The 24,981-nt window shown below is 49.3% G+C and overlaps 1 protein-coding gene across 1 annotated transcript in view; it reads left to right on the top strand.

The window, feature by feature from the left end:
• LOC141273288 (uncharacterized) overlaps positions 1-24,981 on the top strand; it is a 150,745-nt gene that overhangs the window by 27,765 nt on the left and 97,999 nt on the right. The window contains exon 5 of the mRNA XM_073684916.1: positions 3,278-3,364. Within this exon, the coding sequence (XP_073541017.1) occupies positions 3,278-3,364 (87 nt within the window). The remainder of the gene's footprint in view (positions 1-3,277; positions 3,365-24,981) is intronic.

The following is a 24,981-nucleotide window of genomic DNA, read 5'->3' as shown; positions in this document are numbered from 1 at the left end:
TATGTTTGTTTTGCTGCAGTGAGTGTGGACTTGAAGGTAGTGAGGGACTGTTTGAATGCAGTGAAGTGCTCATTGGAATGGGACCTTTTCCATCTACGCTCAGCAACCCTGGAGGCCCATCGCAGTTCTTTAGTTAGGATGGTGTGCCAGGGTTGTCTGTTGATTGTGCGAGCTTTGGTATGTGTGAGGGGGGGCGACCGAATCGAGAGCTTCAGCTGTTGTGGTGTTGTATAAAGTGGCAGCAACATCTGCATCATGTAAGGAACTAATATCTGTAAGAGAGAGAAGGGATTAAGAGAGTGAGTGTAGGTCAAGGTGTTTGAGATTTCTGCGAGGGTATGAAAGTTTGTGGAGTGGGGATTGTTGCCCTGGAGAGGAAAGGGTAGAAAATGTAAGTAGGTTGTGGTCAGAGAGAGGGAGAGGTGAGTTAGAGAGGTTAGATAGGGAACAGAGGCGGGTGAAGATGAGGTCCAGTGTGTGGCCATCTTTGTGGATGGGTGTGGAAGACCACTGGGTAAGACCGAAGGAGGAAGGGAGGGATAGAAGCTTAGAGGCAGCTGAGAGGGAAGTGTCAATGGGGATGTTAAAGTCGCCCATGAGGATAGTGGGGATGTCAACGGAGAGGAAATGAAGTAGCCAAGTGGTGAAGTGATCCAAGAAAGTGGTAGTTGATCCTGGGGGGCGGTAGATGACAGCCAGTTGGAGGTTGAATGGGGAATAGATGCGCACGCAGTGTACTTCAAAAGAGGGGAGAGTAATTGAGGGCGGCAGTGGGTTATGTGTGAAGGAGCAGTTATCTGAGAGGAGGAAACCTATTCCTCCACCGTGCTTGTCGGTGGGGCGGGGGGTATGGGAGAGGTGGAATCCGCCATACGAAAGTGCAGCAGGAGAGGCCGTGTCGGAGGGGGTGAGCCAGGTTTCAGTGATGCCGAGGAAGGAAAGCTTGTTAGTGATGAAGAGATCGTGAATGTAGGAAAGTTTGTTGCAGACAGAGTGAGCGTTCCATAGAGCTCCTGTTAGAGGGACTGGGGAAGCGGGGGCTTGGCAGATGGGTATAAGGTTAGATGGGTATAAGGTTTAAGTCTGACTCTTTAAGTGCTAAGTGCACTTTAAGTCTGACTCTTGACAAACAATATAAGGTTATGGGCTGGGTAACTGTGAGCCCTCCTGTCCAGCCCTCCTTAGTCTCCCCTGACGAATCTTGTGTAAGAGGAAACGCGTAGGGAGCACCTTTCCCTCTACCCTGCAAGGATATGGATTCCGTGGTATGGTCACCACTCCTGTCTCTGTATGGACGATCTCACTTCAGAATATGGCGAGACTGTTCCAATTTATTATTCTATGGCATTTATGATCTGCATTGATTCGGTCTATCTGAGCCCTATATATTAGGGTTGATACATGTGTCAGATGAGACGTAATGGTTATATGAGCCCTTTGATTTAGAGGTTATCATTTGAGCTGCATTGTTCTTATTTTTGTCTCCTTTTGCACGTCTCTTTTTTGCCTAAGGTCCTTTGTGTTCTTGACCTGACTGACATTTTGATCAGCTGTTATATGTTTGCACTATATGTCATGCTATATGGAATCTACGGTGTAATGTATATTGGAACAATTGGATGTAGTGAGAGCATGCTGCTCTAGATTTTGCTCTCCATACACCTGGAACATTTATTGCCTGTATGCCTATACTAAGCAGCTCCTACAGATTCAGGGGCTTAGGAGGCTGCTTTCTGCTTTTACCCATTTTAGAGCATTTGCTCCTTTATATTCTGTGTTTGTATGTCTATTAACTTTTTTAGCAATATATATTAAAAGTTATATTTTATCTAGACCACATTGCTCTTCCCATTATATTAATATATGCACTTGGTCTGTGATCCTTTATGCTATGCCTTGACAGAGTCTTTTTCATTGTTGTATAGGATATTTATTATAATTATGGGACATTGTACATGTTATTATGTACCATACAATCATTATACTTATACAAATATGGTCTAACAGGCTATGTTATATAGTTACTGACTCTGGATTTGTTCTGGATCAACTAACACCAAATGTATTGTATGTTTTACATACAGTACTTCTTTCCCTGGCATGTGGTGTCAATTTGGCTAACTTTGTACTTAATTTAAATGTCTAAATAAAGCTTATTCTCTTTTAAAATACTTTTCTCTAATTTAATGATGTGGTTATTCTACACTGTTTTCTTTATATGATTTGTGTTATTATGGTGTAAAGCCGTTAATTACAGTCCCTGATAATGAGTATTATTTAGTTAACTATTCACACAGAATTTTATTTCATGATTTGATGCTCATACAAGTTGCTAAATTATGTTCTAACTTGTACTACATGTACTATTCTGCAGTCTGCCCATGCTACATGTACTGTACTGCTTCTGGTTTTTACCTATGCTACATGTACTGTACTACATTGCTACCTATTCTACATGTACAGTACTGCTTTCTACCTGTACTACATGTACTGTACTGCTCTCTACCTGTACTATATGTACTGTACTGCTCTCTACCTGTAGTACACAGATTTTTGTTTACTGCTTTCTACCTGTGCTACATGTACTCCAGTACTTTAGACCTGTGCTAAAGGTACTGTACTGTTTTCTATCTTTATTACGTGCACTGTACAGCTCTCTACCTGTACTATCTGTACTGTACAGCTCTCTACCTGTAATACATGTACTGTCCTACTAAATACCACTGCTACATGTACTGTATTGCTGTCTAATTATAACACATCTACATTACTGATGAATATTACATGAACTATGCTAATAGTTACTAGATTTGATCAAAAGGATTCACAGGGTCCAGTAGCCACATTGGTAGTCCATGGTCTCCTAACCATGGCTGTGTGAATCTCCTACTTGCTGACATTCTCAGCTCCTCTTTGATTAGTCGGACTTATTGATATGATGCACTGAAGGCCGGACATTGCAACAAGGTCAACTAATCAAAAGAGGATGCCGGCATGTATGGAGAGGTTCACAAGGTTGTAGACTGTGGCTGCTGGATCAGGGTCCTCCAAATCATTTTTTCATCTCTAATAATTACCAGATGTACTGTAGCTGCAACCCCTTCCCTTCCTCCTTATCCAGTAGTTACTTTATAACTATTATTACTTATTCATATGACTTGGATATTTGTGGAGATTTCTGCAACAAATCTGCTTCTTGAAAATATACCTGTAAGATGTTAGAGAACCAGACCTTTTGTTCACTCCTTCTCATTTAGATGATCTTTGTTTCTTTCAGTTTATACATATAGAAAAGACGAAAACAAACTAAACATTAATCAACCGATCCAGGAACTCAGTGCTAACAAGACTGAACATTCTTCAGGTGAGAAAATGATTATATCTGTAATAGCTTTTAAATATTCACCATAAAGTAGTTGTCCGGCCATTAAAAAAAATCTGAAAAATTACCTTTAAATGTCATAAAATAAAAAAACAAACATTTTATGCTCACCTTACTGATCCACCACTGCCATCGCCATTTTTGTAAAATGTAGCGTCTCCATTTTTCGGGATCAGGGGCCGGGTCAATTGCCATCCACCTGTGGCTGTTAACTAGTTAAATGCCGCTGTCAATCTCTGATTGAGCGGTCGGCACTCATCGCAAGTGAGCATTTTTGCTGCACACAGGCGATCTAAGTGCAGCTTCATGTCTCCTATGGAGACTATTGAAGCATCCAAAAAGTAAAAAACGTGTTTTTAAAAAATATACAGTACAGACCAAAAGTTTGGACACACCTTCTCATTTAAAGATTTTTCTGCATTTTCATGACTATGAAAATTGTACATTCACACTGAAGGCATCAAAACTATGAATTAACACATGTGGAATTATATACTTAACAAAAAAGTGTGAAACAACTGAAAATATGTCTTATATTCTAGGTTCTTCAAAGTAGCCACCTTTTACTTTAATGACTGTGACTCGCCCCCAGGGCCGTGGGGTACTCAGCAGCCGGGCCTTATGGCTGCTTTTGGGGGATATCAAGGTGGCTGGCCCGGTCCGTGACAAAGGGCGGTCAGTGCAAAAAGGGGATATAATCGTTAGGGACAGTTTGTGACGCCACCTGTGGTACCTGGTGAAGATCACCAACACTGCAGCAGTCCTCTGAGGCAGGCGTTAGGGCAGCTTGAGATGGAACGGCTCCCCACAGGTGGAGCAGGCTTCAGGGCAGTGAAAATGATGCAGGTTGCGCTGGGCGTTGCGATGCAGGGGGAGCGAAGGCGCAGCAGAAGTAACGGACAGAGACAGGGGATTTGCTTCATTACCTTTACTGGTACGGTCCAGGGTACTCCGTAGGATAGGTGTGTAGCGCCCCGAGGGTTCGGTCGCTACAGAGGTATTGCATCTCACCCAGAGGTGTGATATCTCACTTCCAGGTAAGGATGGAGTGTGGATCAGGACCCTGACACCTGCATGCATTACACCACATTTCTGGGGGACAGGGCGACAATGCTCCCAAGAGTGAGCACAACTGTCCCTGTCCCTGGCTGGAGTGGGGGAGGGAACACCTAGAAAGGGGGAACCCGGTAGTGTGTGGGTGGGGAGAGTAGATCCTGGGTGCACTGATTAGAGAGGGATAAAAGGTGGACACCATCTTAGATCAGTGTGGAGTTCAGTCAGAGAAAGTAGAGAGAGAGAGCAGGAGGCGAGGAGCAGAGGCTCAGCATGGGCTCCGCTCCGCAGGCAGGCCAAGTCTTAAGGCCTGGGCCTGAAGGAGAACAAAGGAGGGGAGAAGAATGGAGGAAGCTCTAGGAAAAGACTGAAGGGACCCCAGGGGTGCGCACCGGCCAGCCGCCACCGCCCGCCCGCCGCTACCAGAGTAGGGGGGTCAGGCCAAGAAAAGGGAACCGGATCCCTCATCTAGTGGAGGAGAGCAACTACCCTCGGCTAGTAACCGGAGGCCGTGTCATTGTACATGCACGGCCCGTCACTACACCTGTTAGGAAGGCACCAGATAGGACCAAGGGAAATGGAACATACGTTTGCCCGCCAAGGCCCGAGGCAGCTGGACAGAAACGTGGTCAATTGTGGGGTACGACAGGCCAGAGAAAGGACACACGAAGGGGGTCCTGGAAAGCACTCCAAAGGTACCTGGGAGTAGGCCGAGCCCCTCACCTGGTGAGCACAGCACGACGTGGGCAGCCATCATCTGCAGAAGTGGTTTGGAGTGTAAAACTGTGAGTAAAGACCCTGGACTGCATCACTGGACTCTGAGTCATTACTGTTGCTCCCGCGCACCATCACCCCCATCATCTGCGCTCACTTCCCTGAGGCTATACTCCTCCCGTGGGGAGTTCTACTACCCCCTGCTGCACATACAACATCAGCCTCAGCAGTCTGCCCTGCAGCGGCGGTTCTCAGTGACCGCAATCCACGGGTGGCGTAGTCGGACATTTAATATCATAAAACCCACATAAATAGACTGCCACTGGTTTGACCACCCTGAGCCACAGGACCAGGTCGCCGCCACGGAGACTACAACCCCCAGTATTGTACAGAGATCCGGCTCCGGGTATTCCCCTTACACACACGGCCCAGGGGGCGCGTCAGGTGCACTTCAGGACTTCACCCCAGTGAGCGGGTATAAGGCCTCCTGATCCGTGTATGTCTCTGTGTATGCTCCTGGCCAGCCTGCAACTGAGCCTAGATTATGTGTCCTGCTATTACTTCACCTGTTGCTCAGAAGTAGGACCTCCGGTTGGTAACCACTTGCCCTGGACGTTGGGGCCTTCGTGGTTCCTGGTCCTGTGTGTGTCTAGCTTCAGGTTTGCCAGGGACTTGTAGTCCTCCTGGGATTCCGGTTATCCCTACTGGGTGTAAATGGTCCCTGTAGGCTCAGATCCGGTGTCCAGTTTGTATAACGGGGTGAGCTTACTATGCTCCTCTACCCCCTTGGCTCCACTCTCCTTTTCTCCTTGCCGTCAGCCACACTCGGGGCCCTCACTCCTCACTTGTGCTGTAGGCCTTGGCTCGCCTAAGCATGGCAGCCAGCGTGCTGCCTCTTCGCTGCTCTCTGAGTGTCAGCACGCTCTCAGACTCTCTCTCTTGTCTGACTAAACTCTCAACTGAGCTGCCTGGCTCCACCTTCCCTATATATGTCCCTAACGGGCTCCCTCTGCTGGTCTGAGGTGGAAGGTGGAGGTGTATGAATGTAGTGAGAGCCTCTTGTGGAGAAGTCCATCCATGCACGCTTCTGGGTCTGTGGCACCAATGCGCAGCAGGGCGCCATATTCCCCCCTAGTAAAACTCAGTACTCCTGAACTGAAGCATTTTATAAAAACAGGTTAAACAATAATAATAACAATTACAATAATAACAATATGGTTACAGCAAGTCCCGTAACCTGGTGTCCTTTTCACCGAAAGTGGATGAGTAGCATGAAGGACCCGTCCGAAAACCTTCAATGTAGGCCCTGGGTGTGGCTGCAGGGCATAAGTGATCCAGGTGATGGACCACGTCTTCGGTCACGCCAAACGGGTTTTTGTTCAGTGGTTACTTACAAGGAACTCCAGGGAGTGCAATTATGTACATGAACAGTTTTTGGGCTGCTCACAGTCTTCAGCCACAGAGTCTTTTTTATATATATACCCTTACGGGTAACTAAATGCAATGCTAAGTGTCCATGTCACCTAAATTGTCCATTGTAAAGCAACAATACATCAATACATACATGAAAATTACACACGAAATAACATACCCCAAGGGGCAACTATTTATACTGTCAGAGTTTCTCTTTCTACTCTCTGTATCTGACAGGGGTCTGACCTTGCGTGCTACGTGTTGACCTACGTAGTACTGGGATGCATGTGGTACTGGTGTTTGTACTACCTCCCATTCTGTCAGTTCTAGGTGTGGAGGGACTGTAAGACTGCCTTAACCTCTCTACGAGACTGGCAAGTGTACCATTGGCTGGGCCTTCTTGCTCTGCTCCAACCGGGGATCCTTCTTCCGGGGATTCTTCCTGAGCAGGCTCTTCTGGGGCACCTACAGGATCTACTTGCTGTGGAGGGTCTTCTGGCTGTTGGTGGAAGTGGATCACATGTATTATCACTGCTCCTCCTAGTTGGGGCCAATCTGCTGGGAAATCTCCTAATTCAGTATGTATTACTGCTTCTTTAGGCTTCTCTGGTACGATGAGAGGCACTTCTTCCTGGGGCTTTAGCAGACCTGGACACAACTTCAGCTGGTCTCTATTTACTGTTGCAGTCGTTCTTCCTCCGTCCTTGGTAATTAAACAGGTCTTCCTGTTATCAAATCTTGAATTCAGCACAGTGTAGGGTTCCCTCTCCCACTAGTCATCAAGTTTGTGGTTTCTTCTTTTTCTCTTTAGCACAACTTCTCCCTGTGAAAAGGGTTCTGCTGGTGCGCTCTTGTTGTACTGTGCTTCCTGCTTGTCTCTTACCCTATTCAGACTGTCTTCAACACAGGCTTGTACTCTCTTGTACTTCTCTTGTCGGGTCGTATCCCAGTCTTCAGTGGACATATCTGCTTCGGGTTCTACTACACCAAGCTCCAGGTCCATGGGCAACTTTCCGGGTCTCGCTCGCATGAGATATGCTGGAGTACATTTGGTGGAACTCACAGGTATGTGGTTGTACAAATCTACCAGGTCAGGTAGCTTGTCTGGCCACTGGTTTCTTTCTTCTAGCGGTAGGGTCTTCAACAGGTCGATGAGGATGTTATTCATCTTTTCACATAACCCATTGGTTTGGGGGTGTTACGGTGTAGTCCGGATCTTCTTACATCCGTACAGATAGCAGAACTCCTTGAACAATTCGGCTTCGAAGGCAGTGCCTTGATCTGTCAGCCCCTGCTCCGGATATCCATGGGGCCTTCAGAAGTTCGCCTGAAACGTCTTTGCCGCAGTTTCTGCCGTCAGATCCTTGACGGGGGCGACCACCAGTAACCAGGAGTAGTGATCCACCATGGTCAGGGCATAGGAGTATCCTGACCTGCTGGGTGACAGCTTGACATGATCCAGGGCCACGATCTCCATGGGTCGAGTTGTCTTGATGGGTTGCAGGGGTGCCTTCTGGCTGCTGTAGTCTTTTCTTCTGAGGCTACAGGGTCCACAATCCCGGCACCATCTCTCTATGGAACTGCGCATTCCAACCCAATAAAACCGGCCTTTCAGCAGGGTTTCTAGCTTCTTCCAGCCAAAGTGCCCCGCTTGATCGTGGTAGGCCTCCAACACCATCTGGATGTCTGTCCTGGGCACTACGATCTGCCATACCTTCTCATGGGTCCTCAGGTTGACGTACCTTCAGCACAGCTTCTCTCTATAGATGAACAGCCGGCTTCTCTCATTCCACAGTTGCTTGGCTAGTGGAGACGCGTCCTTATCCAGGGAGGAACCTGAGTTATCAGTTCTTTGATACGGCTGACAACCGGGTCGCTGTCCTGGGTCTCCTTCCAGCTGTGGTGAGGCAACGGGTTTAACGTCTTACCGCAATCCCTCCTGGAGGCTCGTTGCTCGTGGACCAATTCATTACGGTGGAAGGCAGGTAGCTCAATCTTCTCCAGGTCATCCACTTCTTCCTCAGTATCCGACTGGTGCGGCATCCTGGACAGGGCATCGGCGTTGGCATTCTTACGGCCTGCCCGGTACTTAGTGGTGAACTGGTAGTTTGACAGCCGAGCCATCCATCGTTGTTCCATGGCTCCTAACTTGATTGTTTCCAGATGAGTCAAGGGGTTATTATCAGTGTAGGCAGTGAAGATACTGGAGGCTAGGTAGTGCTTGAATCGCTCGGTGATGGCCCAGCCCAGGGCCAGGAACTCCAACTTAAAGCTGCTATAGTTCTCTGGGATACTCTCAGTAGGGCGGAGCTTCCTGCTTACATAGGCGATCACCTTCTCTCGGCCATTCTGCTTCTGACTTAACACAGCTCCTAATCCCTCGTTGCTGGCATCAGTGTACAGCAGGAACGGTTGGTTGTAGTCATGGTAAGCTAGGATCTCTTCGCCGGTCAGGATCTCCTTCATCACCTCAAAGGATTCAGCTTGCTCCTTACCCCACTGGAACGGGGGTTTTCTGCCTCTCCCGGACTGTTCTACCAGGAGATCTTGCAAAGGCGCCGCTTTCTTGGTGTAGTCCTTCACAAACCTCCGGTAATACCCGAATAGTCCCAGGAACTGACGTACCTCCTTGAGGCTCTTCGGCTCTGGCCATCTCTGGATGGCAGTGACCTTCTCCGGGTCCGGTGCTACTCCTTCTGGACTGACGATGTGCCCAGGTACTGTACCTTTCGCTTAAGCAGGTGGCACTTGGAGGGCTTCAGCTTCATCCCATACCAGGACAGCAACTCAAATACCTCTGCCAGGTGCTTCAAATGTTCCTCATACGTTTTGGAGTACACTATCACGTCATCCAGGTATAGCAGTACAGTCTCGAAGTTGCGGTGTCCCAGGCAGCACTTCATCAATCTCTGGAACGTTCTGGGGGCGTTGCAGAGTCCAAACGGCATACTGTTGAATTCCCAGAGTCCCATCGGGGTAGTAAAGGCCGTCTTCTCCCGATCCTCCTCAGCAACAGCTACTTGTCAGTACCCACTAGTGAGGTCAAGGGTGGAGAAGTAGTTTGCAGACTTTAATGCAGCCAGGGATTCCTCTATACGGGGCAAAGGGTATGCATCCTTGTGTGTTATGCGATTTACTTGTCTGTAATCTACACACATTCTCATGCTTCCGTCCTTTTTCCTGACTAGGACCAGGACCCCTTACTACTAGTGTTGAGCGATACCTTCCGATATCGGGAAATATCGGATCGGATTGTATCGGACCGATACCGAAAAAGTATCGGATATCGCCGATTCCGATACCGGAAACCAATGCAAGTCAATGGGACAGAAATATCGGAATGAAAATAAACCCTTTCTTTCCTTGTAGGTTAATTCTACATGAAGGAAAACAACTAAGAATAATGTAGAATGTATTGGGGGAGGTGGGGGAGACAATAAAGGCATAGAGGTTTAGCCCAATCAAATGGAATAGCAGGAATTAATATTTTTTTTAAGACGTTCTGAGTTACGGAAATATTGACTATGTTAAGTATTTTTATATTTTGTCAGATATTTATGTTTCACTACTTCCATGCTCTTCACCTTCTTTTTTACTTCTCCCACACTTTCTCCTTCATCATCCTCAGCATCTTTTTCATCCACTTCTTCTTCACCTTCTTCATCTTCTTCTTCTTCACCTTCTTCGTATTATTCTTTTTTTTTACATTCTTCATATTCTACTTTTTCATCTTTTTCATATTCTTCTTCTTCATGGCCGGCCATCCCAACGGAGGGGGAACAAGTGGGAAGAGGCTGTGCGCCATCTGCGGAGACCGCTCCTCCGGGAAACACTATGGCGTGTACAGCTGTGAGGGCTGCAAAGGCTTCTTCAAACGCACGATCCGCAAGGACCTGACCTACACCTGTAGGGACAGCCAAGACTGTATTGTGGACAATAGGCAGAGGAATTGCTGCCAGTACTGCCGCTACCAGAAGTGTCTGGCCACCGGCATGAAGAGGGAGGCTGTTCAGGAGGAGCGTCAGCGAGGCCGGGAGCGGGAAGGAGAGGCCGAGTTTAGTGGCACAATAAACGAGGATATGCCTGTGGAGAAAATCCTAGAGGCCGAACTGGCTGTGGAGCAGAAGAGTGATCAGAGCCTCGAAGGGGGCGGATCTCCCAGTGATCCGGTGACAAACATCTTGCTTGCTTCGGCAGCACATATACTGATATTTTAGGTGCTTGGAAACCCCAACATGCTGTTATCTTGCAACCTGATGCTAATGATTGTACAATCTGGAAAACAATTGTTACACTCCCAAGAGGAATCAAAGTACTATATCGCTACTTCACAGACAAAACAAATCCTGTTAAACAAAAGAGCATTCCCACACTGGAAAAGCCATATTCATGTTCAGAATGTGGGAAATGTTTTGCATATGAATCACAATTTACTCTACACAAGATAACTCACACAGCTGAGAAGCCATATTCCTGCTCACCATGTGGGAAATATTTCAACAAGAAATCAAATCTTCTTAGACATGAGAGAACTCACACACAGGAGAAGCCATATTCATGTTCAGAATGTGGGAAATATTTTACCCAGAAATCAAATCTTGTTACACATCAGAAAACTCACACCGTAAGGTTAAAAAAAATAAAAAATAAAAAAATAAAAAAAATAAAGGAGGGCTCAAATTTGCTTTCAAGTATCACGACTAGTTTTCTTCAACAGAGGCCAGGTCTGCGGTGAAATCTTCCGATGCAGAAGTGACGTCATTTGCATTGCCTCCGACCTCCTCAGCGAGGGCACATTCAGCTGCATCTTCACCAACAGCTGAACAACAACAAAATCAATATACACAGAAAGGCCTTCATATTATATATAGTCGTGGCAAAACGCCAATGAAAAATACATGGCTAATAATTGCCACAAGCCTACTCAACATAAGATGTAATAACAGGAGAAACAGAGTACGTATGGGCATAAAAACATAATAACTTTATTAGATAGCAAATATAAAAGCAACCACTGAAGGTGGTAGCATAGAACAAACAATAGCGTTACAAGGTGCAGCACATGGTAATGTATATACGGAGTGTATATACCAGAAGAGATTCCCTCAAAGTGGAGGGAAGAGAAGAGGCAAGCACAAAAGGTACCAATAGTACACACCATACATATGCACAAATCAGCACGGATACACAGGTGAGTATACAATGACAATATAGATACAAGATATCGCTTACCAAATATAAATATAGATACAAGTAATAGGCAGGCCAGGGGCCAGAAGAACTGGGAATACAAAGTGGCAGGCATTATTTGTGGCAGGCATTCCTGTAGTTGTTATCTATAAAAGTTTGGACATTACACCTTTCGTTCTACCCGTCACAAAAGATTTACAACAGGATTTGTCCGCATTCAGTTTGGCCTGCAGCAGCAGGTCTTTTCCAGGGGCACCACGAGGAGGAACGGACTCACCCCCATACACTGCTTAGTCATCTTCTGCTTATAATTTAGATATTATCTTTTGCTCTGATTTTTAGTCTTATGCTTAATGTTCTTCCGCTTTTTGTTCTGCAGCTTCTTGTACTTCTGCTGCTTGGTTTTCTGTCTCTTGTTCTTCTGTATCTTCGTGGTTGTCTTCTCTTCTTTGTCCTCTTGGTCAACTTCTTCAGGGTCATCTTCTTGGTCTTCTTCGGGGTGGTCTTCAGGGTCGTCGTCTTCGGGGGTCCTCGTCTTCGGGGTCCTCGTCTTCTTCGGGTTGGTCTTCAGGGTCCTCGTCTTCAGGGTCCTCGTCTTCTTCGGGGTGGTCTTCAGGGTCCTCGTCTTCTTCGGGGTGGTCTTCAGGGTCCTCGTCTTCAGGGTCGTCGTCTTCGGGGTCCTCGTCTTCTTCGGGTTGGTCTTCAGGGTCCTCGTCTTCAGGGTCCTCGTCAGGGAGATCCAGAGTGATTACCAAGAACCATTTCAAAAAGCTTGAACTTGGAAATGTAGCAGAAGGTACAAGAAGGCTGAGGAACTACCGAGGACCAGCTGATGGTACTGGAACCCGGATGGGTAGCAGAAGGTACAAGAGCCAATGGAACTACCGAGGACCAGCTGACGGTACTGGAACTCGGTTACTAAGCAGGAGGTACCTGTGCCAGAAAGCACTACCAAGGACCAGCAGACGTTGGTGGAACTTGGATACCGAGAAGGAGACACCTAATCCAAAGGCACTGCCGAGAACCAGCTGACGGTACTGGAACCCGGATGGGTAGCAGAAGGTACCCATGTAAAAAAAAGTTTCAAGGCCGTGAGCCGGCCGCAGTTACCAAAACCCACAGTCCTACAGGGGGTGCTTGTCCTATTGGCACTATGGAACCAGCCTTCATTGTCAGATCCCACAGCCCACATAGGAGTCACCTAAACTGCAGGCACCATAGAGTCGGCTAACCCGACCGCAACACGACAGGACAACGCATTGGAGGCAAAGTGACGTTGACACTACCCGGAAACAGCTGGTGTGCTGGAACCAGGCTGGGCAGGAGGGAGTACCCGTGCCAAAGACACTGCCGAGAAACAGCTGACGGTACTGGAACCCGGATGGGTAGTAGAAGGTACAAGAGCAAATGGAACTACCGAGGACCAGCTGACGGTACTGGAACCCGGATGGGTAGCAGAAGGTACAAGAGCCAATGGAACTACCGAGGACCAGCTGATGGTACTGGAACTCGGTTACTAAGCAGGAGGTACCTGTGCCAGAAAGCACTACCAAGGACCAGCAGACGTTGGTGGAACTTGGATACCGAGAAGGAGGCACCTAATCCAAAGGTACTGCCGAGAATCAGCTGACGGTACTGGAACCCGGATGGGTAGCAGAAGGTACAAGAGCCAATGGAACTACCGAGGACCAGCTGACGGTACTGGAACTCTGTTACTAAGCAGGAGGTACCTGTGCCAGAAAGCACTACCAAGGACCAGCAGACGTTGGTGGAACTTGGATACCGAGAAGGAGACACCTAATCCAAAGGCACTGCCGAGAATCAGCTGACGGTACTGGAACCTGGATGGGTAGCAGAAGGTACCCATGTAAAAAAAAGTTTCAAGGCCGTGAGCCGGCCGCAGTTACCAAAACCCACAGTCCTACAAGGGGTGCTTGTCCTATTGGCACTATGGAACCAGCCTTCATTGCCAGATCCCGCAGCCCACATAGGAGTCACCTAAACTGCAGGCACCATAGAGTCGGCTAACCCGACCACAACACGACAGGACAACGCATTGGAGGCAAAGTGACGTTGACACTACCCGGAAACAGCTGGCGTGCTGGAACTAGGCTGGGCAGGAGGGAGTACCCGTGCCAAAGGCACTGCCGAGAACCAGCTGACGGTACTGGAACCCGGATGGGTAGCAGAAGGTACAAGAGCCAATGGAACTACCGAGGACCAGCTGATGGTACTGGAACTCGGTTACTAAGCAGGAGGTACCTGTGCCAGAAAGCACTACCAAGGACCAGCAGACGTTGGTGGAACTTGGATACCGAGAAGGAGGCACCTAATCCAAAGGCACTGCCGAGAACCAGCTGACGGTACTGGAACCCGGATGGGTAGCAGAAGGTACAAGAGCCAATGGAACTACCGAGGACCAGCTGACGGTACTGGAACTCGGTTACTAAGCAGGAGGTACCTGTGCCAGAAAGCACTACCAAGGACCAGCAAACGTTGGTGGAACTTGGATACCGAGAAGGAGGCACCTAATCCAAAGGCACTGCCGAGAACTAGCTGACGGTACTGGAACCCGGATGGGTAGCAGAAGGTACCCATGTAAAAAAAAGTTTCAAGGCCGCGAGCCGGCCGCAGTTACCAAAACCCACAGTCCTACAGGGCGTGCTTGTCCTATTGGCACTATGGAACCAGCCTTCATTGCCAGATCCCGCAGCCCACATAGGAGTCACCTAAACTGCAGGCACCATAGAGTCGGCTAACCCGACTGCAACACGACAGGACAACGCATTGGAGGTAAAGTGACGTTGACACTACCCGGAAACAGCTGGCGTGCTGGAACCAGGCTGGGCAGGAGGGAGTACCCGTGCCAAGGACACTGCTGGGAAACAGCTAGCGGTGCTGGAACCCAGGGTAAATACTAAAAACAGAGTGGAGCCAGAGGCGTAATTGGAGCAACTTTAAAATCTGTAGTAGTGTGAATGTGGACAGAGCAGGAGAATTTGCCGGACACACAGCTGGGGATCAGCTGACGTTACTGAACCCCAATAACACTGGAGCAAGCATTGACTGTGCAGACTGCACTTCTGAGCAGCAACTAGCGGTATTGGAGCTCAGGGTAAATACTAAAAACAGAGGAGCCAGAGGTGTATTTGGAGGAGGTTTTAAATCAGTAGTACAGTGGATGTGGACAGAGCAGGAGAATTTGCCGGACACACAGCTGGGGATCAGCTGACGTTACTGAACCCCAATAACACTGGAGCAAGCATTGACTGTGCAGACGGCACTTCTGAGCAGCAACTAGCGGTATTGGAGCCCAGGGTAAATACTAAAAACAGAGGAGCCAGAGGTGTATTTGGAGGAGGTTTTAAATCAGTAGTACAGTGGATGTGGACAAAGCAGGAGAATTTGCCGGACACACAGCTGGGGATCAGCTGACGTTACTGAACCCCAATAACACGGCAGCAAGTGTTGACTGTGCAGACGGCACTTCCGAGCGCCAGCTGGCGGTGTTGGAGCTCAGGGATAATACTGAAAACAGAGGAGCCAGAGGTGTAATTGGAGCAACTTTAAAATCTGTAGTAGTGAGAATGTGGACAGAGCAGGAGAAATTGCCGTCCGCACAGCAGGGGAACAGCTGATGTTACTGAACCCCAATAACACGGCAGCAAGTGTTGACTGTGCAGACGGCACTTCCGAGAACCAACTGGCGGTGTTGGAGCTCAGGGATTACAGTTCAGGTGGTAGAAACATGAACACAACAGGAGACCTGGATACTGTTGCCAACCAATTATTTATTCTGGAAGAGGACTGGCAAATTCATGAGAGATCCAGGCCTTGTTCATTTTGAGAAAAGTAAGCCGGTCAACGTTATCGGAGGATAGTCGCATGCGACAGTCTGTTAGTACACCACCTGCGGCACTAAAGACGCGTTGCGATAATGCACTAGCAGCAGGGCAAGCTAGCACCTCCAATGCATACTGACTAAGCTCTGGCCATGTATCCAGCTTACAGACCCAAAACTTGAAGGGAGAAGAGCCGTCTGGGAGTACACTAAGAGGGCAAGACATGTAGTCTATCACCATCTGACGGAAACGTTGCCTCCTGCTGACTGGAGCCGTCTGTGATGGTGTAGACATTTGTGGCGGCGGGGACACAAAACTTTGCCACATTTCGGCCATACTGGTCTTGCCTTGTGCTGAGGCGCTGCTTCTGCTCCCTCTTTGTGCAGAGCTTCCTCCACTGCCTCGACGCACTGAGCTGCTTTGTAAAGCACTAGTAGCACTGCTCTCGGTTGGAATGGAGAACATGATGGAATGCACCAGGCGTCTTGGTACTCCCGCATTTTACGCTCCCGGTTCAACGGTGTTATGAGGCTTTGTAAGTTGTCCCGGTAGCGAGGATCTAGGAGGGTGGACACCCAATAATCAGCCGTGTTGAGCATGTGGGCGATGCGGCGGTCGTTTCTCAGGCACTGCAGCATGAAATCAACCATGTGCTGCAGACTGCCAACTGGCCAAGAAACGCTGTCCCCTGCTTGAGGCGTGATCTCTGCCTGCTCTGCATTACCCCACCCTCGCTCTAGATACTGACTACTAGAGCATTGTGTACCTCCCTCCTCTGGACAGATGTCTTCCTCATCCATTGACTCCTCCTCATCCTCCTCACAAAGTGTCCCCTGCCTAGGCCTTTGTGAGGAACCACGTTGCGCAGACTGTAGAGAAGCGGATGGCATTTGTGACTCCTCATCCTCCACCTCTTCCAAAACCTCGTCCCTTAGTGCTTGCAGTGTTTTTTCAAGCAGGCAGATAAGGGGGATAGTCATGCTGACTAGTGCATCATCTGCACTCGCCATCCGCGTGGAATAATCGAAGGCACGCAAAACGTGGCAAATGTCCTTCATAGAGGCCCGCTCAGTGGTGGTGAAGTGTGAACGACGCGCACTGCGACTTGTTTGCGCCTGCTGCAGCTGGTACTCCATTACTGCAGCCTGCTGCTCACACAACCTCTGTAACGTTGAATTCCACCTGGTGGGTAGGTCACATATGATGCGATGTTCCGGAAGACGTAATCGGCGCTGCAGAGCTGCAATGCGTGATCTTGCGTTGCTGGAACGCCGCAAGTGAGCGCACTCTATGCGGACCTTGTGAAGCAGTGCATCAAGATCCGGATAGTCCCTCGAAAAACTGAAAAACTCTGCACGACCAAGTTGAGCACATGTGCCAGACATGGGATGTGAGTGAGGTTGCCTAGGCCCAGAGCTGCCACCAGATTTCGGCCATTGTCACACACTACCATGCCTGGCTGGAGATTCGCTGGCACAAACCACACGTCGCTCTGCTGCTTGATGGCATTCCAGAGCTCCTGCGCTTTGTGGCTTCGATTCCCCAAATAAATTAATTTTAATACGGCCTGCTGACGTTTGGCCACGGCTGTGCTCATATCGGTCATCATAACAGGTAGCCGTTCACGGGTCGATGTGGAGGTAGACCGTGATGGCTCCTGCAGCGCTGATTCAGAGTAACTGGAGTATGAGGAGGAGTCAATGTGTACAGACTGGATTCCTGCAATCCTTGGAGTTGGCAGAACACGTACAGCGCCACTCTCAAGATCTGTACCCGGCTCCACAACATTTACCCAATGGGCAGTGAGGGAAAGGTATCGTCCCTGTCCATGCTTACTGGTCCACGCATCGGTGGTCAGGTGGACCTTGCTACTGACGGCGTTTTGTAGCGCATGTTTAATTTTTCCCTCCACATGATGTTGCAGGGCAGGGACGGCTTGCCTGCTGAAATAAAAGTGGCTGGGCACGTTGTATTGTGGGACTGCCAATGCCATAAAGTTACGGAAGGTGTCAGTCTCCACCAGCTTGAATGATAGCATTTCAAGGGCCAGTAGTTTAGCAATGCCAGCATTCAGAGCCTGTGCTCGGGGGTGGTTTGCCGAGTATGGGCGCCTTTTCTCCCATGCCTGTGCTAACGATGGCTGTAGACTGGCCTGGGAGTGTGAGGATTACTGGGAAAGTGGTGCTGTGGGTGGAATTACACTGTGTCTCTGTACAACAGTGCCAGAGATTCTTCCATGGCGATCCTGTGAGGAAGCCGAACCAGCTGTGTGTGAGCTGGAGGAAGAGGCTACAACACGAGCTGAAGAGGTGGTAGGTGGCGCTGTAGGTTGGTCTAGGTCCTCAGTGTGTTTTGTAACTCCACCACGTGCTTGGTCCGCACATGTTTCCACATATTTGTGGTATTGAGGTTGCTGACACTTTTCCGTCTTTTCACCTTCTGATTACACAGCTTGCATTTGACAAAGCAAATGTCATCTGCAACTGTGTCAAAAAAGGACCAGGCACTGCAAGTCTTGGGAGCGCCCGCTTTGGATTTTGGAAGAGCCATGCTCCTAATGGGTGCCGAAGTGGAGGCTACAGGCAACCAAGTCTGCCCCCTCCCTCTCCCTCCTTTTCGGGCTGTTCGGGGAATCTCTTCCTCAGAGCTGCTCCCACCACCTTCCTGTCCCTCACGCCATGATGGGTCAAGGACCTCATCATCTACACCACCCTCTTCAAACAACTGCTTCTCCTGGGTAGTCTCGACAGCACAGTACGCACCAGAAAGTGGCACCTGAGTCTCATCATCAGATGCGTACTGAGGTGTGCTGCTGACCATAGGCACTGGCCCACCCGCCTCTTCAGATTCAGAGAGACAAAATGGTTGTGCATCACTGCATACTACCTCTTCTTCAAATTCTCGAATTCTACTTGGCTGGCCCCCTCTTTCCAAGCCAAGAGATTCAGAGAACAGAAGTAGAGATGGCTCCTGTCCAGGGCTCTCTGACTGCCTGGGCAATTTGGCAGGTGGTGAAGAGACAGATGGGTGCTCTTCAGTGCTCAGGACCTGAGAGGATCTGGAACTAATTGAAGTCGATGCGTTAGTTGCCATCCACCCGACAACGGCTTCAATTTGGTCCTCCCGCAGCAGTGGGGTACGGCTAGCTGCTACAAAGCTGCGCATAAAGGACTGTTCCCTGGTAAAACTGGGGGATGCTGAGTCACTGGTGCCTGCAGCAGGCACAGAATCCCCACGTCCTCTCCCTGCAGGCACAGAATCCTCACGTCCTCTCCCTGCAGAAACTCCACGCCCACGACCACGACCACATGCCTTACTCCCTGCCTTCTTCATCTTGGTAGACTGATAAAGATAGGCAGAAAAGTACTAAGGGCTTAGTGTGCTTATTCCTGAACAGCTGCTAACAGGTATAAGAAACACTAATTTTATAAAGTGTGGACTAGACTTTAATATGAGCTAATGTGGCCTACACAACTGTAAAGTGGAGTGTTTGGTGAACTTTATTTAGGTTCTTTTTTCACAAAAAGAGACACTGGATGTGCCTAAAGATGTAATACCGATAGTATCACAAACTTTTTGTAGCTATTACAATGTAGGAAGGTAATCTACAATGCAATAGATGAGGCTACAAAAAATAGGCTAATACTAATCTGGCTGGGGCTGCAGGGCCCAATGCTGCAGAAAGGCTCCTCTAACTACTCCTATATAGTGTGTTTGGAACCAATTTAGCTGAATACGGATGGAACCACCACACTAATAGGAGAAATCAGGAAAAATTATGAATTGGCAAAAAAGGACAATGTATGAGGCAGTGACACACACTGAGTGCACTACAACAAGACATGGCTGAAGTACACACTACAGGGTGAGCTGCACTCACACACACAGACCTTGCAGACAGCGGTGAACAGTGCAGATGCAGAGCACTGTGCACTAGCGCTGCAAGACCAAAAAAATTTCTCTGTCTACTCCTATATAGTGTGTTTGGAACCAATTTAGCTGAATACTGATGGAACCACCACGCTAATAAGAGATATCAGGAAAAATTATGAATTGGCAAAAAAGGACAATGTATGAGGCAGTGACACACACTGATTGCACTACAACAAGACGTGGCTGAAGTACACACTACAGGGTGAGCTGCACTCACACACACAGACCTTGCAGACAGCGGTGAACAGCACAGAAAACTGTGCACTAGCGCTGCAAGGCACAGCGATTTATAAAGTAGCTTGGGTAAAGCAGAATAGACCAAATAGGTAGCTAAAACTGTCCCTCAGAACAACAGCGTCCTATCCCTGACTGAATTCACAGCAGAGTGAGCTCAAAATGGTGGCGGCGGCTTTTATAGTGCATCATGACATCATTTAAGCAGCCAATCACAGCCATGGCATTAGTTAAGATGCCTACATGCCTAACAGGATGTGCCCACACTTCTTAGGATCCTCATTGGCTGAATAAAATGAAACTAGCTCATTGCATTATGGGAACTTCCGATTCCGTTATACGATATTGCAAAAGTATCGGAATTAAGTATCGGAATTCCGATACCGCGAATATCGGCCGATACCCGATATTTCAGTATCGGAATGCTCAACACTACTTACTACCTCTGCCTTCTTCATGTCGTGCAACATCTCCTTCGCCTTCTGGTAGTGTGCTAGAGGTATGGGCCTGTAAAGTTCTTTGATGGGTGGATGGTCACCTGTGGGTATATGGTGTTGTACCCCCTTAATCCTCCCAAAGTCAAGTGGGTGTTTACTGAATACCTGCTCGTATTCCTGAACCACCCAGTGTACACCCTGTTTCTGATGGGCAGGAGTGGTGTCTGTCCCAACATGGAGCTGTTGACACGAATCCTCCACCTGGGTTCCGGGGTCATTATCCTCCACTTCATCTGGTGAGGTTCAGGACTCTGCCGTGTGTATGGAGTTGTTATTTACTGTGTACAGTTTGGCAACAGTGGCGTAGCGTGGTAATCTAATCTCGTCCTCCCCATAGTTTAGGAAGCATACGGGCACCCTCCCATTGCGTACATCCACTACCCCTCTGGCAGTCAAGAGTGTAGGTCTATGCTCTGAGCTAAGGGGCTCTACTACCGCCTGGTAGCTCCGTCCTTTGAGACCTATTGCTGCTCTACTCCAAATCAGCATCTCACTCATCGGGGAGATCACAATGGGTATCGGGTCTGTCACCCATACATTACCAATTTCACCACCTGTTAGCTTTACCTGTTGCTCGTACATAAGGGCTCGGATCTCTTTCTGGAGCACCCTCCTCTGCCCTGGTTTGGCGGTATCAGCCATCTGTTGGAGCAAGAACAACCCTTCTCCTGAACAGTTACTAACAATATTTGTGCCAAGTACCATATACAAGTCTGTATCATCAGGATTAGTCTCTACTACATTTAGTCCCTGGTCCTTCAGTTCCACTCTTCCCACCTTTACTGCCACATCCTTAACCCTGACTAGGTTAAGGGGGAGGCCATTAGAGGCATACACGGAAAGGTTTGGATCTGGCGGGTGAAGTTCATCTATGGACCAGAACCTTTTGTAGACGACATCAGGCATGAAGGTTACCTGAGATCCTGTGTCCAGCAGGGCAGGTGTCACGATGCCGTCCAGCACAATGGACAGGAAAGGTCTTCCTCCCACGAACCGGCGGTACCAGTTTGATGGGCCTGGTTGGTCTGCTCCTGGGTGTCAGCCCTCGGCCCCAGGGTTTCCTCATTTAAAGGGCAGGTCTGCGTAGTGTGGCCTGCATTATGGCAGCGATAGCAGATGAAGTCTTCTGGAGGGCGCCATTGGTCGTTGGTCCTTCCACGGGGTGGCGTTGTCCTCCTTCTTCTCCTCATCCAGGGGACATCCTCAGGGCTGTCGGCTAGCAGGATCCTTCCTTCCGGCTCAGGCTCCATCTGTAGCTGCAGGTTGCTCATGACAGTGGCCAGGGTTTTACTTAACTGGCGCACTTCAGAGCGTAAGCTGTCCAGCTCGCTAGGGGGCACTGTTTGCATCCATGTTTCAACCATCAATGGAGGAGCAGTGGTTGCTGCGGGCACCGGGGTGGCCCCACCCTGGTAACACTGGATAGCAGTATCTGTTGTTTCCAGGGGCTGCAGGCCCTTTATAGCCATGTCCTTAAGGGTGTCAAAGGTGGCATCTGGATGGTCTAAGGCCCACCACCGTACAGTTCTGCTCTCTTCCTGGGACTTCAACCCCCGGATGAATTGTTCCGTCAGCATTTTATTTTCCTCATGGATCCTGGCTGGACTAACCTGTTTCAGGGCCTGCAGGGCCTCCTGTAAGCGCCAGGCATAGTCCCGGATACTGTCCTCAGGCTTCTGGACACACTGGTAGAACCTCATCCGCAGATCTGTCTCAGTGCGGTTTTGAAACGCTGTTTGCAATCTTTTAAAGATGATGGACACTGATTCTCGGTCTGCGGCTGGCCAGGTTTCAACTTCTCGCTCAGCGGCACCAGTCAATTGTCCTAAGACTACAGCGGCTCTCTGCTTGCCAGTCATAGAATACATATCCAGTATGCCGCATATTTTCCTCTTGAATCCGGACAGTGTGTCCAGTTTACCATTATACTGGGGGAACCACTTCGCTCCAGGGATATACGGCAGGGCCATAGGTATCAACGGAGTTACGACCCCTGCTGGTGGAGCGGCCGCTCCGGCCTGTGTGGTGCCGGGTGCAGGTTGGGCCTCACGAGTTCTAATCGGCGCTCGAGCGGCTTGCTGGTCGTCGGCCATGGTTGCGCCCCCCTAGTGAACCGGAGCCTACCTTCTTCCCTTTCTTTTCAGGTAGGCCGCAGCTCCGCTGGCAACGGTCTTCTTTCAGGACCTTGCGTCGCTCGCGTCTGACATCAGAGCGTACTCTGGCCCCCTCCAGGACCTGACGCTTCCTGGGTCGACGTCAGGGGCAGGGCGTGTCCTCCACTTCGCGCGCTTCCAGCGGTTACGCCTCTCCGATTCCCGCGGTTACGCCCCTCTTCTTCCCGCGCGGCGACAGGAAGATGGCGGACAATGGCGGGAAATCTCGGGAATGGCGGGAAAACTTCACCACAGTGAGTACTACAGTCTCTTAAGGCGCACAGTACCCGGTGGCAACGGGCACGGAATCCTCTTCGTGAAGCCAAGATCTTACTCGCCCCCAGGGCCGTGGGATACTCGGCAGCCGGGCCTTATGGCTGCTTTTGGGGGATATCACGGTGGCTGGCCCGGTCCGTGACCCAGGGCGGTCAGTGCAAATAGGGGACATAATCGTTAGGGAAAGTTCGTGACGCCACCTGTGGTGCCTGGTGAGGATCACCAGTGCTGCGACAGTCCTCTGAGGCAGGTGTTAGGGCAGCTTGAGATGGAACGGCTCTCCACAGGTGGAGCAGGCCTCAGGGCAGTGAAAACAATGCAGGTTGCGCTGGGCATTGTGGTGCAGGGGGAGCCAAGGCACAGCAGAAGTAATGGACAGAGACTGGGGATTTGCTTCATTACCTTTACTGGTGCTGTTGTTAGGTACGGTCCAGGGTACTCCGTAGGAGAGGTGCACTTCAGTGAGCGGGTATATGGCCTCCTGATGCATGTCTGTCCCTGTGTATGCTCCTGGCCAGACTGCAACTGAGCCTAGATTATGTGTCCTGCTATTACTTCACGTGTTGCTCAGAAGTAGGACCTCCGGTTGGTAACCACTTGCCCTGGACGTCGGGGCCTTCGTGGTTCCTGGTTCTGTGTGTGTCTAGCTTCAGGTTTGCCAGGGACTTGTAGTCCTCCTGGGATTCCGGTTATCCCTACTGGGTGTAAATGGTCCCTGTAGGCTGGGACCCGGTGTCCGGTTTGTATAACGGGGTGAGCTTACTATGCTCCTCTGCCCCCTTGGCTCCAATCTCCTTTTTTCCTTGTCGTCGGCCACACTCGGGGCCCTCACTCCTCACTCGTGCTGTAGGCCTTGGCTCGCCTAAGCATGACAGCCAGCGTGCTGCCTCTTCGCTGCTCTCTGAGTATCAGCATGCTCTCAGACTCTCACTCTTATCTGACTAAACTCTCAACTGAGCTGCCTGGCTCCACCTTCCCTATATATGTCCCTAACGGGCTCCCTCTGCTGGTCTGAGGTGGAAGGTGGAGGTGTATGAATGTAGTGAGGGCCTTTTGTGGAGAAGTCCATCCATGCACCCTTCTGGGTCTGTGGCACCAATGCGCAGCAGGGTGCCACACCTGCTTTGCATACTCTTTACATTCTCTTGATGAGCTTCAAGAGGTAGTCAACGGAAATTGCCCTCCAACAATCTTGAAGGAGTTCCCAGAGATGCTTAGCACTTGTTGGCCCTTTTGTCTTCACTCTGCGGTCCAGCTCACCCCAAACCATCTCGATTGGGTTCAGGTCTGGTGACTGTGGAGGCCAGGTCATCTGGCGTAGCACCCCATCACTCTCCGTCTTGGTCAAATAGCCCTTACACAGCCTGGACGTGTGTTTGGGGCCATTGTCCTGTTGAAAAATAAATGATGGTCCAACTAAACGCAAACCGGATGGAATAGCATGCCACTGCAAGATGCTGTGGTAGCCATGCTGGTTCAGTATGCTTCAATTTTGAATAAATCCCCAACAGTGTCACCAGCAAACCACCCCCCACCATCACACCTCCTCCTCCATGCTTCACGGTGGGAACCAGGCATGTAGAGTACATCCGTTCACCTTTTCTGCGTTTCACAAAGACACGGTGGTTGGAACCAAAGATCTCAAATTTGGACTTATCAGACCAAAGCACAGATTTCCACTGGTCTAATGTCCAATGTCCATTCCTTGTGTGCTTTAGCCCAAACTTGTCTCTTCTGCTTGTTGACTGTCCTTAGCAGTGGTTTCCTAGCAGCTATTTTACCATGAAGGCCTGCTGCACAAAGTCTCCTCTTAACAGTTGTTGAAGAGATGTGTCTGCTGCTAGAACTCTGTGTGGCATTGACCTGGTCTCTAATCTGAGCTGCTGTTAACCTGTGATTTCTGAGGCTGGTGACTCAGATAAACTTATCCTCAGAAGCACAGGTGACTGTTGGTCTTCCTTTCCTGGGGTGGTCCTCATGTGAGCCAGTTTCTTTGTAGCGCTTGATGGTTTTTGCAACTGCACTTGGGGACACTTTCAAAGTTTGCCCATTTTTTCGGACTGACTGACCTTCATTTCTGATGGCTACTCGTTTTTCTTTACTTAGCTGCTTTTTTCTTGCCATAATACAAATTCTAACAGTCTATTCAGTAGGACTATCAGCTGTGTATCCACCAGACTTCTGTACAACACAACTGATGGTCCCAACCCCATTTAGAAGGCAAGAAATCCCACTTATTAAACCTGACAGGGCACACCTGTGAAGTGAAAACCATTTCCGGTGACTACCTCTTG

This window comes from Phyllobates terribilis, unplaced genomic scaffold (genome assembly GCF_046119375.1).
Source record: "Phyllobates terribilis strain yellow unplaced genomic scaffold, ASM4611937v1 Scaffold_5__5_contigs__length_657084704, whole genome shotgun sequence".
NCBI lineage: Eukaryota > Metazoa > Chordata > Amphibia > Anura > Dendrobatidae > Phyllobates > Phyllobates terribilis.
The sequence above is the reverse complement of the archived record's forward strand: the minus strand, read 5'-3'. Positions and strand labels throughout refer to the sequence as shown.